At 42.3% G+C, this 15,721-nt stretch overlaps 1 protein-coding gene across 3 annotated transcripts; it reads right to left on the bottom strand.

Moving 5' to 3' along the window:
- Positions 1-747: 747 nt before the first annotated feature.
- Positions 748-15,448, bottom strand: LOC121586325 (dual specificity protein kinase CLK2-like). Of its 3 annotated transcripts, none has more exons than XM_041902934.2 (13): positions 15,293-15,448; positions 12,237-12,418; positions 11,695-11,980; positions 10,753-10,843; positions 9,574-9,640; positions 8,579-8,695; positions 7,676-7,842; positions 7,021-7,115; positions 6,392-6,521; positions 5,512-5,594; positions 4,876-4,955; positions 2,212-2,302; positions 748-1,995 (listed from the first exon to the last, which is right to left on the bottom strand). In XM_041902934.2, the coding sequence occupies exons 2-13, from the start codon at positions 12,416-12,418 to the stop codon at positions 1,807-1,809; spliced, it is 1,578 nt and encodes a 525-aa protein (XP_041758868.1). In that variant the 5' UTR covers positions 15,293-15,448; the 3' UTR covers positions 748-1,806. The 3 variants fall into 3 exon arrangements, with proteins under 3 accessions (XP_041758868.1, XP_041758869.1, XP_041758870.1); XM_041902935.1 differs by lacking the exon at positions 15,293-15,448 and adding an exon at positions 13,381-13,416; XM_041902936.1 differs by lacking the exons at positions 10,753-10,843; positions 12,237-12,418; positions 15,293-15,448 and having other exon boundaries at positions 11,695-11,780.
- Between the last annotated feature and the right edge of the window lie 273 nt (positions 15,449-15,721).

The raw sequence follows: 15,721 nt of genomic DNA, 5'->3' as shown, positions 1-15,721 counted from the left end.
CAATATCAGCGAGGGGATATCCTCTTTTCTTTAGAATAGCTGCCAATTGAAGTTGAGTGACTCATTGATGCAACCTGGATCCATCAGCCTTCCACTACTTTGTACCCAAATAGCACAAGAGTCACTCAGTCACCACCACCCTTCATCATGTCTATACATTTTGACTGATGGAAATAAACTGGTAATAAAAATTTACAAAATCCAATAAAAAAACTTAGTTGCTGCATGGTTGCCACAGCTGATCCTCCTGTCCTTGGCCCTTCCTGTGGGTGAGCCTGCTGTGTCAGAGATCACACGTCAGACTTTAGAGGAGTGTCCATGGGTGAATCTCAATTCATTTTCCTTGCAAACCCTTTTCTACTCCTCCTCAAAACACATCGGAGGAGAAAATCCGAGGGGAGGGACCTTGGTCCTTCTCCTCTAATAGGGTTGAGAAGGTGAGAAGATAGAGCCCATGTCCTAACACTACTTATCTACAGACTATTTGGTTAGCAGTAGCAGCAGAGTTGGTGGTACAATACTACTAAATAGAGCAATAGGCCAGGGTCAGTCAAGGGTTTCCTGACAGCCTGCTATATCTTATGCCAACACTAGTTTGGCCACATACACACACACTGTAGTCATAAGGGCTACAGTCACGAGATACATTAGGGATTCAAAAGACACAGTTGAGTATTTAAGACAAAACGCCTCCCCATAACTCAACCAGAGGCCAAAGCTGAAATTAAAGGCACCACAAGCCTTGGCAAAGGAGGACATAACTTTAATTCTACAGAATCATACATAGTTTTATACATTTAAATCTCATACAAAAAATTTAATGTACAGGGAGATGAACACCAGTAACGTCTCATAATAAATACTGTAAACTGTGTGATGCGGTGTGCCTGTGGCATTGGGATGCCATACGTTACTATTATGAACCTGTGTGTGCTTCATCTCAGACCACAGGCCTGATACTATCACACATGTAAAAGGCAGTTTGCAGTTTGTGTTGTGTGGGGTCTGATTTGTGTGAGGGTCTGTCATTTCCCCAGACAAGATGAAGACCAGCTGAGAAAACATGTCCAGTCGTGAGTACTATTATTACATTAATATGGCATCATAATCCCTCTCCTCAAAAGCATTGCATAACGTAACAGAGATACAGATGATATATTATATCAATAGGAGAGGCCTATATAAGCAATAAATGTGGTGTGTCAATCACTTATTGACGAAACGTGCCATCCAATTGGCTAATATTAGTCCAGATCGATGGCTGTGGCATGGTCAAGAGTTTCCAAATAGCACGTTACTCATTACAATGCCCCTCTTCTCCAAGCCTTTCACCTCAAATGAAGCGGTCACAATATTGGATTTCATAGCAAAGCTTCTCTTGCTCTCACTAGTGTTCCACCAGACTAGGCCAGTCCTTTCCTTTACATGCGGAAGACTGGAGCTGGGTCTGGGTAGTTTAAGGTTGGGCTAAAAACTCCTCTCTTGGTCATTTGTCTTCTGTTGGAGCAGAAGCCGAGAGGACTAAGTAGAGGTCTGTCTTCTTCTGAAGTCCTTCTGGTCTTCTAGCTGCCAGCATGAGCCTCTCTCCTAACTGTGGAGATGGGTGGGGGCAGTACAGTAAGCAGGAGGAAACAGGTCCATGCTGTGATGAATGACCAAAGGATTTCAGACAGACTGGTCAGGCCCATCAAATTTGGCCGTACCGCCTTAAGTGGTCATATCGGTCTGCTCCACCTTAAATCGCTCTATCGTTAAGAGTCTGTAAAAAATTTAAAAGAATAAAAGAAGAGTGTGGAGGTCACGGGGTCACCGGCTGATGTCGCGGTTGCCCTCCCAGCTCTTCCCCCCCACCGCATCGCCTGCTGTCCCCGATTCAAAGAAAGGGTGTCTGAGGGAGTCTGCCAGGGCCAGGCGCTTAGCGGGCTCGTACTCCAGCATGCTCTCAATCAGGTCAAACAGCCGATGGTGCTCCTCGGCCTCTGACAACAGGTACCTCTGAGAGAGCATATAGAGATGTGATCAGCATAATGAAAATCAGGAAAATGTGGATACTAGATTGGGGGTTAGGGTTCATTTTAATAATGTCTAAATAGAGATTGATATCAGAAATCCCTGGTTAAGCCGACATGAGGGGGTAAATGGGAAGTAGAGGGGAAAGAAGATAAGTAGTGGGGTGATACACAAGGGAGGGAAAAGGAGCTGTTCTCTTACCCGTAAGGGTTTGCAGTTCTCCCTCACGTATCTCCCAGCTGACGAGCTCTCGTCCCAGTCCAGACGGCCACGGTAAAAATATTTCTGCTTCCTGAGTTAAGGGGAGAGAGAAATTATTGCAAAGATTGAGGAAGAGTGGCATATAGAGATAAAAACAGGCCTTATTTTAGGGCATTTTTCACCCTGCCAGCTCCTATTAGTTCTATTGAGCACCGTGGCACCAACTCGCCTTCCGAAATTTATATTCCCAGGCATTGTTCTGCATCACAATGCCTGCTTCGCTATTGCTGGCAATGAGACCTGCCCACGTTAAACTCGTAGGCTTACCTCAGGCAACTTATTATTAACCAAGTTACGGCTATTGGTGAGCAAGCTCACTGTTTGCCTGGGTACACATTGTGTTGACCCACAGTGCTAGCGATGGCTGGCACATAGCCATCAAACATTTTCTGGTCATGGTTAACCATATTTTTTTTCAGAAAAAGGTGTAAACCTAAACAAAACGTATGTCCCTTTTTCAAGATGTGGCTGATTTAAACAGCCAGAATACATTTTTAATTAAAACTAAATAGCTTATGGGTAATTTGATATGCGTCGAAATCTGTTCGTTCGTAGGCATCGAATTGAGCGAATGCTGCGCAGGTTCACTGAGTTGCAAACCAAATGGATAGGTCTAGCTCATAGTTGCTACCTCAGATTATGAGCCTAGCAAGGGTCACAAATGAGTTTTGTAGTACCCACAGAAGGCCACAGGGAGGAGCAAGCGAGCTATAAACACACTGTTTTTTGCCCTAAAAACCCTAAACCTACTATAACCTATTTTAGCCTTAACCCTAGGTATAACCTATTTTAGCCCTAACCCCTAACAATATGGATAACCTATTTTAGCCTTAACCCTAATTCTTGGGTAGGGTAGCCTAGAACATTTTTAGAAACGATTTTAATAATAATATTACGTTAGTAAATACCATTATAGTACTAAATAGCATTGATTGTTATTTTTTTAATCAAAACCTATGTAAGCATTTTGCTGTTTTTTGTTGTTGTTATTAGTTATTTTATGATAGGCAGAATACTTGATGTGGTTTGAACTGGGTGTGACATAGTAACTCCTATGTGAAAGTCCAGCAATTGACTGGGATAGGTGGGGCAGGTTTGAGACTGATCTCAGGTATTAATAAGAAACATACACTATTTCTCAGCTGCCTCACCAATGTCTTTATGTGAATTAATAACTTTTAATTGCTAAATATTTCCAATAGATGGCAGCACAAGACCACAAAGCATCAGTTATAGTCTATAGCAGCAATATGATTGACATAAAATAGCATGCAACCAAAAACTATGTCCCATGATTTTCTAAAATGGTTACTCATTACTTTACAGATATATCTCTTGTATTAGGCCTGTGTTGCTTTTGAGGGAGCAGAAAAATGTATCCAGGGAAAGAAAACGGATCTTCTGAGATTTCATTTGTGGTCTTATGCTGCCATCTATTGGAATTATTTAGCAATTGAAACAACATTTTTCGAAGCCATGTATTGATCTGACCATCAGTTTCTATACCTAAGGTCACTGAATAAAGTGTATATCCTTACTGAAGTATTATTTACTCAGAATTGCAAAATATACAATATTTGTTAGTTAATTCTATCACTTGCAACCATAAAATAGCCATTTACAGCATAACAATGAACAATGTAACCCAAAGGTTGCTGGTTCGAATCCCTGAGCAGACTAGGCAAACATTTGTCGATGTGCCCTTGAGCAAGGCACTTAACCTCATTGCTCCTGAAAATTGCTCTGGATAAGAATGTTTGCTAAATAAAATAATCTGTCTGTACATTGTAGTGGTTACATTTCTCCAGCCCCATCCTAGCTTTTTAGCCGATTGGTGTTTTAAGGGGGTGTGACTTTGGCAGATAATGTTACCCATCTTAAGAAAGTTTTTTTAAATAATTAACTAATGTATGGTGTTTTTGGTTAAAGGGTATATGGACCATTGTTGTCTGGGCAGCGAGCTCGGTTGTCATCGATCACTAGACCAGAAATAGTCAGATGTTTTCATTTTTTCCCTACTTCCTCATTACGCAGACATAAGCACAGTTGACACCATCGAGGTGCGGATGTTTACTTTCTACACACGTTTTTTTTCTCCTACACAGTATGAAGAAGAAAACAAAAATGTATGCGCTCACTAACTGTAAGTCGCTCTGGATAAGAGTGTGCTAAACGACTAAAATGTAAAACGTAAATGTAAAATGTTTTTTCCCCCCCAGTTTCGTCCTAAGAACAGATTGTAGTGGTAAAATAAAAAGGGATAATTTATTTTGAGCCATTTAGGGGAAATGTAATTCTAAGCATCACTCCAGTCAGAAGAGGCTCTGCGAAGGTTAGTTTCAATTAATTAGCTATTGCCTCACATTAGTGTTCCAGCTCAGCCAACTTCCTTTGGCCATTTTTCAGCCTTGGGTGAATTTTGACTTGTTCTATTGTCCAGCCTATTACTAACAGGCCCTTTGATGTGGCTTAAACCCACAACTTTACTTTGATGCTCTGCGTCAACAACTAGACACTAGACAAAACAACACTATGGGGGTGTGTGATGGATTACTTTTTGACCTACAACTACACAGATGCACCTGGTCGTGTGCGAGTTCTGACCTTGTCTTGCGTATCATCCTGGAGGGCACCGGCCCCAGTATTCTCTCCATCATGGCCAGATGCTCCCTGTTATCATGAGTCTGAGGGAGGGATGAACAAACAAAATAGCAAAGGTAAATCTTAATGTCATCTCTTTCATCACCATTCATCTCTTTCAGTGTATAAATGACCATAAATGTAGATAGTGGATATCAGCAACTAGACCTTTGCCAACATACAGCATTAGAGACCTCACCTATCTTGCAACAATTTTACTGATAACAGAATAAAATGTGGCTGAAGTTGAGAGCTTTGAACAGAATAGAATGTGAGAGCTATCACCTATGGTAGCCAGGCAAAACTCAGAACACGGAGGACAACCTCAACCAAGGGTTGATCCCAATAGGATTAGCAGCTGTGTTTATCTGCTGCGGTCTCTGGCTCAGAGTGTGCGTGTATGTGTGCGAATGTATTTGTGGGTACACATGTTGGTGTGATACTGGTCCGATTCCGGGCTGACCAATCCAAGTGACCAGGCAGCAAGCCATTCTGGGCTTCGTTCACTCCTGACAACCTGAATCGACCAGACTCCGAGAAATCTTGGAGGCAGCTGTCGCCACAGACAGCATGGGGTTGGGAAGGGAAGTGGGGTTTTACCTGAAACAAGGTGAAGCCCAGGTAGTACTCGAACAGGATGCAACCGATGCTCCACACATCACAAGGCTGGCTCCAGCCCAGCTCTACAGGACAAAACACAGAATGGGTAAACAAATATTCTGGTGGTTTCCCGGACACAGATTAAGCCTAATCCTGGACTAAAAAGTATTGTCAATTGGCATTCTCCATTTAGCTTGCTTTTCAGTATAGGACTAGGCTTAATCTGTGTCCAGGAAATGGCCCCTTATTGTTTAATGCACATCTGAATTGGTGCTGTGTAGGCTGGTGGAACCGAATAAAAAAGTGAAAAAGCTCAATTTAAAGACCCTAGACTCACACGCTTGCTCCAGTGCTTCGATTTACCAAAAGCAACAACCAAAGTTTCAGCAGCAGCAGCTTTCTGCCTAAACATTGGTTGTTACTTCACAACAAGCATTGTAGATCAAGAGGGTGAAGATTGAATTTCTTTAAATAGAACAAGGAGGCCAAGGGTAAGTTTACACCTTGAGCTTTGAAAGTATGTGAAAAGACAATCAACCCAGCTCAACTCTGAGCAAGCACACTCAACTATTTCTCATCTCATGCACTAAAGCCGGTCAACTGTGCTTAGTGTCTGACTGTGGATTGTTGTTCAGTGTCTACCTGACTGGAACAGAACTGGCAGACTATGGCAGTTCAATGCCACTGCCAAGGAACACCCCCTCTGTTTTAGAATAGCCCTCCTCGCCCAATTGAAGCAACCAGACAGACTATAGCAGTGCATTGCCAATGTAGTGGTTACACCACCCTTAGTTTAGAACAGTCCTCATCCAATTGTTCATCTAACTGGCCTGAAGGAAGATAGGGGTAACTCTGGAGTCTGAAGTGGGAGGTCACTCACCTAGTATGACTTCCGGGGCGCGGTAGTGCCTTGTGGAGACGATGGTGCTGTGGTGCTCGTGGTCAAACGTGGCGCTGCCAAAGTCCACCACCCGTACGTCTGTGCTCTTCACTGTCCGCTCGTCGCGCTTCTGTAGGGAGGAAGGTGAAAAGGACATGGTTTAGAACTTTGTTTTCTTCTTTTTTTTAAAAGGCAGAATGCACAAACTTGATTTCAAACCTCATGAAACAAGTAAAGCTAAACTTTTAGACAAGGGGCTAGTCAGTGACACCTTGATTAGTCCATTCCTGATATCTAGTAACCTTGACATTATCTATTTTCATGCTTCTGACATTAAACCATACCTGTATCCAAACTGAAAATGCTTCCCATTTGTTTTGCTTTGGGACATTTAGGCCTAATCATCATTTGCACTTCAGGCAATATCTGACTGCCAAAGCATTTGCGATGACACTCAGGTTCTGTCCCAAATGGCAACCATTTCCCTATGTAGTGCACTACTTTTGAACAGGCCCTGGTTAAAAGTAGTGCACTATTAGGGAATAGGGTGCCATTTGGGATGCATCCTATGAAAGCAAAACAGGCTCTGCAGAAAGCCTATTATCCTGAGGTCTGACTCCTCGTCTCACCTTCTCTACGTTATAGGTCATAGTGAAGTCAGAATTGACAAACAGGATGTTTTCTGGCTTCAGGTCTGTGTGCGTCAACTTGGTATCATGAAGAACTGTGAGGAGAAAATCCCAGTTAAAATCCCAACAGCCATTCACATTCGATGGTGGTCCACGAAAAGAGCACTCTTCTAATAGGTGTGTTTGAACCAACGATGCCCTTATGTGGCTAAAGGCTTCTTATTGCAAACAATGGTGGCCTTACATTCCAATTCCAACCTCTCTCTAGGTGAGTAAGGAGGGGGAGGCTAAATCAACAAAAAGGAATGAATGAAGGATTGTGTGATGGTAGTGTTTGGGGTCTATGTAGGGCATTGGTTGTTGGAGTGAGACTTATGCCAGTTGGTAGGTCATGTTGAAATTGTTAAAGAGAATGTGCTCTTGATAACTAATCTGGTTAAATAAAGGCAATAAATACAAGATAGTAGCGTAATATCGGAGTGCACTTACAATTGACAGCCAGGCTTTGGAGCGAGAATTATGACTAGTTGACTGCTAGTATCTGAGTGCACTTATCTCGGGCTGTTATTGTGAAAGAAAATGTGTTCTCAATGACTTACCCGTTTAAATAAAGGCAATCATTTTTTAAAATAAACAAATCAATATATAAACTTACACTTGACGGACAGGCATAGCTGGTAGGCCATGTGTCGGACCTGGGCGATGGAATAGGGCAGGTAGTTGTTCTCCTTGAGGAAGTCGAAGGTGCTGAGGGCCAGCAGCTCAAAGGAGATGCACATGTGGCCGTGGTAGTCGAACCAGTCATACATCTGCACACACAGGCTGGGAGGAAAGATGAGGAGAGGGGTTACATATTACATGTAACTAACAAAGCAAACATAATTCAATAAAAACAAAATGATACAGGATCGTGTGTAATCAGGTTTTTTTCTGGATCAAAAAGGTGTTTAGGTGGTGGGTGTGGCAATGGGCATGGTCAGCAAGGCTGAATTTCTGAGGCCCCCCATCTCAGTGATGTAGAGAAATGCTTGCATTTTTATGCCAACTTCATGCAATTCTACAGATTTATCCATGGAGCCGAGATACATTTGTGCAGTTTTAATGCTAATTTCCTGCAATTCTAAACAGTTTGCCATGGAGCTGAGAGAAAATTGTGCAGTTTAAAAAGCTCAAAATGTTAAACCTAATAAACCTCTTTTGCTCAAACCTAATAAAATCAATACTGCTAAATTCATTGTTTTTGGAATTTTCAAGTCTCCCTGACTGTCTAGCTTTTATTTTAGTGATTGTTAGTTCTCAAAGATTATATTACTTCAAAATATATAGGTCCATTATTTTCTACATACTTTATATCTGATTTTAGTCATTTAATTTTACACTGAAAGTGTTTTTCCATTCAGAAAAGGAATGTAATTATTTGTTTTTAAAAAGTACACTGTTTTGACTCAGCCGACCCGAAAAAACGCTTAGGCGGCCCGCCCAACTATTTAAATGGCAGAAAAATCCCTGGTACTGAACAATACACCGTAGTGGTCTGAGTCAGTAGTAGGCTACTCACTGTTTGTTTTCCGGGTCCTTCTCATTGATTCTCTCCAGCACATTGATCTCCAGACGAGCTGCTTCCTTGTATTTCTCCACATTTTTTATGATCTTCAGAGCAACAGCGGCCCCTCCCCTGTAAGACACATACCGTATGCATGACAAAGATATAACTAACCACACCACATATGAATATAGACACACAATACATGAGGGAATACCTTATGGTGCAAAGCTGTGATTCCCTAAAGTAGGTCCATCTACATAACCCAAGTTAGTGCCGTTGCTTGGGAACCTGGTGTCACAGGTTTGGTAGCTAAAAAAAGATGGATACCCTAAAGATAGCTTTTGAAAACAGATATTTCAGTCTCTTTAATTTGTCCAATTCTATAACCTTGTTGAGAAAATAGGGTCTCAAAGCCATGAAATTCCACCTTATTTCATACAAGCAAACTGTATTGTGATGAGTAAATTATATTCCCTTGTCCTTGCATGTTGATTATGCAACATGTTATGTTCCCAAAATTAAGTATGGCTTTATCACATTAAAGTTCAAACTCGTATTGTGCTTAAGGGAGCATAGGCAGGGACATTAGCAAGGAACAAATTTGCACGGGGTATCATTGCCGCGCATGGTTTGCATTTCTACTGGCACGGAGTGACGACGCTCTTCCATAATTAAAGGGAGGGTGAGCGAGGCAGAGGCTGCGTCCCAAATGGCAACTCATTTCCTTTATAGTGCACTTCTTTTGACCAGGGCCCATAGGGAAGCACACAGAGGTCTATATTCAGCCTAAGTGCAGGCGCTAATCCACCCTCAGCAAACGGCCACGACATGATGGAATAACAGGATCAGCTGAAGGAGGAGGGCTCTAACTCTAGAACTACTATTTGTAAATAGTAAACGCCTAGTGCAGGGAGAGGGAACACTTAAGAGAAAAAAAATAGGACTCCAGAGGCTTTAAAGGGCCACCAGCTAACAGTCAGAGCAGTTGTTTTTATGTGGATACATACCGACGATGGTCAATACATTGCATCACCCTCCCAAAGGTGCCTTCCCCCAGAGTGCTGACAATCTCATCTGGAAGACAGACAGAGCGGGAAAGAGAGCGGGAAAGAAGGGAAGAGAAGAATTAGACATGTGGACCAGAGCAGGGACACCAAGGCAAAAAAAAGTGACAGGCGTTTCAATACTAGCACCCATCCCCCTTTTCAGGTTGTGGACAAATGGAATGCCTAAAGAAAATCTTTACTTTTACACGGTCCTAGATAACCTATGATAATTGGGGTCCACACACTACCAGAACAAATAATGGGAAAAATTTAGAGTGCCCCCCCAGCAGCCTATAGGAAGGAAAACAAAAAAGTATATTCCTACAGATGTTGTGGTGGTGTGCCTATTTTAGAGCAAGGGCGTCAGGAGGGAGAAATGTGTTGGGTTTTACTGGTTAACCTATGTAATTGAAAAACCCACTCAAGCAAAACTTGTGAAATAAGTGTTAATGTGCACACTAAGCAAATAAATGTGGTTTCAAACTGGAAGAAGATAACATACAAGTCATGCCAGGGATGCGAGCTGGAAAATGGTAAAACTATATGTTAAGAGGTGGGTGGGTGTTATGAGATCATGGATCATAATGTGGTTTTTAACCATACAAATCATGCTCTTAATTTACCACTAAAAATAATTTTATAAAGTGTAGCATCAAAAATGCAACACTGCAGACAACTTAAATGTTGTATAGGCCCTATGGATGTTTACTAGGTAGGCCTCATGTTAGTTTTGAAGGAAAGGGCTAGATGAGGGGTTGGAAAACTATTCAAAACATAAACGTTCCTAATTGCTTTTCCCAATGAAAGTATTACTAAAAAATACATGTATTTAGACCTGGACTTGAGTTTAAACTAAAGCGCAAGAGAGACAATTAAGAAGTTAAAAGGATATGCTGTGTTAGGGAAAAAATCTAATATTTCTGATATAAAACCACAGTGGGATAGCCTCAACACAACGAGCAGTATTTATCTAAAACCGGTATCCTCAAAAAAATGTGTGCTATCCACCCTGCTTTTTGAGCTAGAGCCAACAGCATTCTACCATGGCATCATCATCAGGCATTCCCCTGTCAGTGAATGCTCTATGGTTTTAAATACTCATATGGAGAAGGGTTACGATAGAGTAGTGGCAGTGAGTACATCTCTCTTGCAGGACGTCCCCACTCCGACAGATCAGGTGCCCTTCCTCGTCGTCCCTCACACTCAGTGCCCGCGTCCGGCTGTCACTCCGCTGTTTTCAGCCCCCACGGCATTAGCAGGTCACGACACGACCGACAGGGGACAGGGGGTTTTCAGGGGCAGCCGTAGCCACGGCGATGGAAGGCGGCACAGGTAGAGGAGGAGGGAGGAGGAGGGTGATGTTGTAGTTGACGTAGTGGTTGTAGGTGGGTTTGGTGGTCATAGGGCGATTCGTATGACACCACGTGAGGAAATATATAACGATAGGGATATAGTGCAAGGGAACAAGTCAAAGATCACATTTTGTCCTCTGCTTCTCTCCCCCTCTACCTTTTAACCCGTGTTATTACAAATAAGGAAGCAACCTGCATATCCATTCATGAACAAAAAGCCAATTCATAAAATACCAAAAATATCTACATCAAGCTATGATATTGCCCACATAAAATGAAGCAGAGTACTTCCCAAGAAAACAAATAAAATGAGAGGATGATAAGGCAATCAAGCAGAAAATAGTTCTTCAAGATTAAAATCAGTAATACATAGATACATCCCACCCTATGGTCCCCTCTCTCATTTGTCTACTTAACGCAGAAGGAGAGAATGTGGATTATGCTTTATCCACAACGTGTGTCCAAAAACAGTCAATGTCTCACTACACAACACATTTTATGAGAAGATTGTAGAAGGTAAATCTGGAATTAACTAAGACAAAACTATTCAAATCCTGCTGACAAAAACAAAACAAAAAAGATTGTACTACTTACCAAGTCCAGGAGCTGTGGACAAGAAGGTTATAGAGAAGTAGAGACAGAAAGACATGAGGGAAAGAGAGGAGTAGAGAAAGATAGAAAGAAAGGAGCGGGAGGGTTAAAGGACAAGCTCGGGCCGGGCTGTACTCACCGAGGAGGATGGGCTATAGGACCTGGTTCTACGCCGCCTTCGTTTGTGCTTACGCCTGCTGCCCTTCCTTCGGTACGACTCCTCCCGTTCCCTCTCGCGCCCCCGCCGGTAGTCGCACATGTTCGGTGAGAAGTCACGTGCGTAGTAACCGTCGGCTGCTGCTGGTGCACCTCCATGTTCCCTTTCCCGGTTTCCGCGGTCTCGTTCGCGGCTCTGGTCCAGGCGCCGGTAGCCCTCACAATAGCGTCGGTCGTATGGCCTGCGGTCTGCCGAACGATTATCGTAGCTGCAACAGAAGCACCCAACACAACGGGTTAGAGCAGTGGTGTCTCTGACCATTTAAGGCGGCACATTGCTGAAACTCAGGTTACACGTTATTCAATGAATGCCATCAGAGCACTCTGATACTGGTACATTAACCTATTGAGAGTTTTAAAAAAACATTTATACCAGATAAACTAAACTATCATACAGTACAAAAGCTTCCATACCAACTATTTAGTATGCAAGTACACAAATATAATACAACCATACAAACACACCTCCTGGAGCGAGCGTAGCTTCCCTCCTGTCGGTTTCCCCGTCCCCTTCTGTCTCTATCCCGGTCACTGCTAGAGGAAAAAGAGGGCGATCTGCGGTGCCTCTGCTTGCGTCCTCTGTCTCGGTCTTGATAGCTGCTCCGGCTGGCCCTTTCTGAGGACGGGTACCGTCTCGAGTGTGGCATCTGTGACAAGACATATTACTTGGTATTTCATTGCAGTTGGTGAGGGGTTTGATTGCACTCAGTAAGGAAGGGATACACAACAGCTGCATGGTGGGGGAAAGGAAGAAAACTAGTCAAAGCAAACAAGGTGAGGAACAGGTGGTGGAGGTATCAAATGTAACATTTTATTCTGTACAGGCTTCCTTTTCACTCTGTCAATTAGGTTAGTATTGTGGAGTAACTACAATGTTGTTGATCCATCATCAATTTTCTCCTATCACACCCATTAAACTCTAACTGTTTTAAAGTCACCATTGGCCTCATGGTGAAATCCCTAAGCAGTTTCCTTCCTCTCCAGAAACTGAGTTAGGAAGGACGCCTGTATCTTTGTAGTGACTGGGTGTATTGATACACCATCCAAAGTGTAATTAATAACTTCACCATGCTCAAAAGGATATTCAATGTCTGCTTTTTTATTTTTACCCATCTACCAATAGGTGCCCTTCTTTGCGAGGCATTGGAAAATCTCCCTGGTCTTTGTCATTGAATGTGTTTCATTGCTTAACTGAGGGACCTTAGAGATAATTGTATGTGTGGGGTACAGAGATCAAATCAAATGCGGGTGTAGCGAAATGCTTGTGTTCCTAGCTCCAACAGTGCAGTAGTATCTAACAATTCACACAAATCTAAAAGTAGAAGAATGGAATTAAGAAATATATAAATATTGGGACAAGCAATGTCGGCGTGGCATTGACTAAAATACAGTACAATACAGTATATACAAATGAAATGAGTAAAACAGTATGTAAACATTATTAAAGTGACCAGTGTTCCATGTCTATGTACATAGGGCAGCAGCCTCTAAGGTGCAGGGTTGAGTAACCGGGTGGTAGCCGGCTAGTGATGGCTATTTAACAGTCTGATGGCCTTGAGATAGCAGTTTTTTTGTCTCTCGGTCCCAGCTTTGATGCACCTGTACTGACCTCGCCTTCTGGATGATAGCGGGGTGAACAGGCCGTGGCTCGGGTGGTTGATATCCTTGATGATCTCTTTGGCCTTCCTGTGACATCGGGTGCTGTAGGTGTCCTGGAGGGAAGGCAGTGTGCCCCCGGTGATGCGTTGGGCAGACCGCACCACCCTCTGGAGAGCCCTGCGGTTGCGGGCGGTTCAGTTGCTGTACCAAGCGGTGATACAACACGACAGGATGCTCTCAATTGTGCATCTGTAAAAGTTTGTGAGGGTCTTAGGGGCCAAGCCGAATTTCTTCAGCCTCCTGAGGTTGAAGAGGCGCTGTTGTGCCTTCTTCACCACACTGTCTGTGTGGGTGGACCATTTCAGATTGTCAGTGATGTGTACGCCGAGGAACTTGAAGCTTTTCACCTTCTCCACTGCAGTCCTGTCGATGTTGATAGGGGTGTGCTCCCTCCGCTGTCTCCTGAAGTCCATGATGTAATTTAATCACGTTAAACACCAGTGGTGGAAAAAGTACCAAATTGCCATACTTGAGTAAAAGTAATGATACCTTAATAGAAAATGACTCAAGTAAAAATGAAAGTCACCCAGTAAAATACTACTTGAGTAAAAGTCTAAAAGTATATGGTTTTAATGTACTTAAGTATCAAAAGTAAATGCAATTGATAAAATATACTTAAGTATCAAAAGTAAAAGTATAAATAATTTAAAATTCCTTATATTAAGCAAACCAGATGGTACCATTTTCCTTTTTTTAACCGTTAACCAGGGGCACACTCCAACACTAAGACATAATTTACATATGAAGCATGAGTGTTTAGTGAGTCCGCCAAATCAGAGGCAGTAGGGATGACCAGGGATGTTCTCTTGATAAGTTGCTTGAATTGCACCATTTTCCTGTCCTGCTAAGCATTCAAAATACTTTTGGGTGTCAGAGAAAATGTATGGAGTAAGAAGTACATTATTTTCTTTAGTAATGTAGCAAAGTAAAAGTGGTCAAAACTATAAATAGTTTTGTAGAGATACTTAAGTACTTTACACCACTGTTAAACACTATTTCACAGAGTGAGTCCATGCAACTTATGACACTTGTTAAGCAAGACATTTAAACTTTTCATTTTTAATTAATTCCAAAAAATGTCTAACAAAATCATTCCACTTTCACATGATTAGGTCAATACCAGTAGGCTAGAGACAAAAAATCTAAATGTAATCAACTTTAAAGTCAGGCTGTAACAACAAAATGTGGAAAAAGTCAGGGGGTGTGAATACTTTCTGAAGGCGCTGTTAGGTTGGGGTGGCCTTTTAATAGCTAATGTTACCTAGTTGGCTAATAAACCAACTACTGTCCCTAGTTAGTTGATGTTACCTGGCTAAATGCAAAGGTTAGCTAAGTAATGACGTGAGTTAATCACTGTGCCAGTTTAACTAAGTGTGATAGCTAAAGACATGGGATGACCAAAAATGTGTAGTTAGACAACTAGTTAGCTAAGTATCTTGACAAATGGCAATTTGTTGAGTCAGACTAGCTAGCTCACTAGCGACAGTATTCAGACAGTCGAGTTGGCTGGCTATACTAGCTAGCCGACGCCATGATATTTCGCAGAAATGCACCAGTCACACGAACTGCTTTCGTGAATAATTGCATAAAAAGCAATTTTGTTCAGATAAATAAATATGTTTGGCTAACTATCTGACAATATGTAGCTAATATATATTTAGTTCGGCTGGTTAACTAGCTCCCTATTGCTAGCATTGCACTGGCTAGCTAGCTAATTTGACCGCCATTTTACATAGCGTTACCTAGCTACTCGCGTTCGTTAGCTTTGATGCTAGCTGACTATAATTGGACTCGCGTGGATCAGCTTGACATTGAAACCCGAAAACAATGTCGTGCACACGTGTATTTCCATATTATTTTACCGTTTTATCAGCCAGGCCTGTGTGCTTATCCCACAGGAAATCCGTGTTTGCGCTTAAATTCTTCGTTTTCTCTTCACCATCTGTTCAGCTAGCGCTCTAGCTTCGTACGAACCATCCTGATATCGCGAGCTTACATTCTGTTTCGCTATAGAGAAACATAATGTAAGCTCGCGAGATCGGGATGGTTCGAAGCTACTAGCACTGCTCCCCACACGTAAACAACACCTAATTAAAACACACTCTTCCAGCCGCAGCCAGACCACAGAGCTACTGTTCCGTCTTTGACCAGAGCCTTCTTCACAAGTGCGAGCTAGAGCCTTCACTCATGTTTAATACCTTTACAAAAGTTTTTTTTAGAAACAATTTCAAAATGTGTGAATATAGTTTACAGAAATATTATTCTGGCAGAATACATTTGCAGAATAAATT

This window comes from Coregonus clupeaformis, chromosome 17 (assembly GCF_020615455.1).
Source record: "Coregonus clupeaformis isolate EN_2021a chromosome 17, ASM2061545v1, whole genome shotgun sequence".
Taxonomy (NCBI): Eukaryota; Metazoa; Chordata; class Actinopteri; order Salmoniformes; family Salmonidae; genus Coregonus; species Coregonus clupeaformis.
Note: the sequence above shows the minus strand (reverse complement) of the source record. Positions and strands in the feature narration are given on the sequence as shown.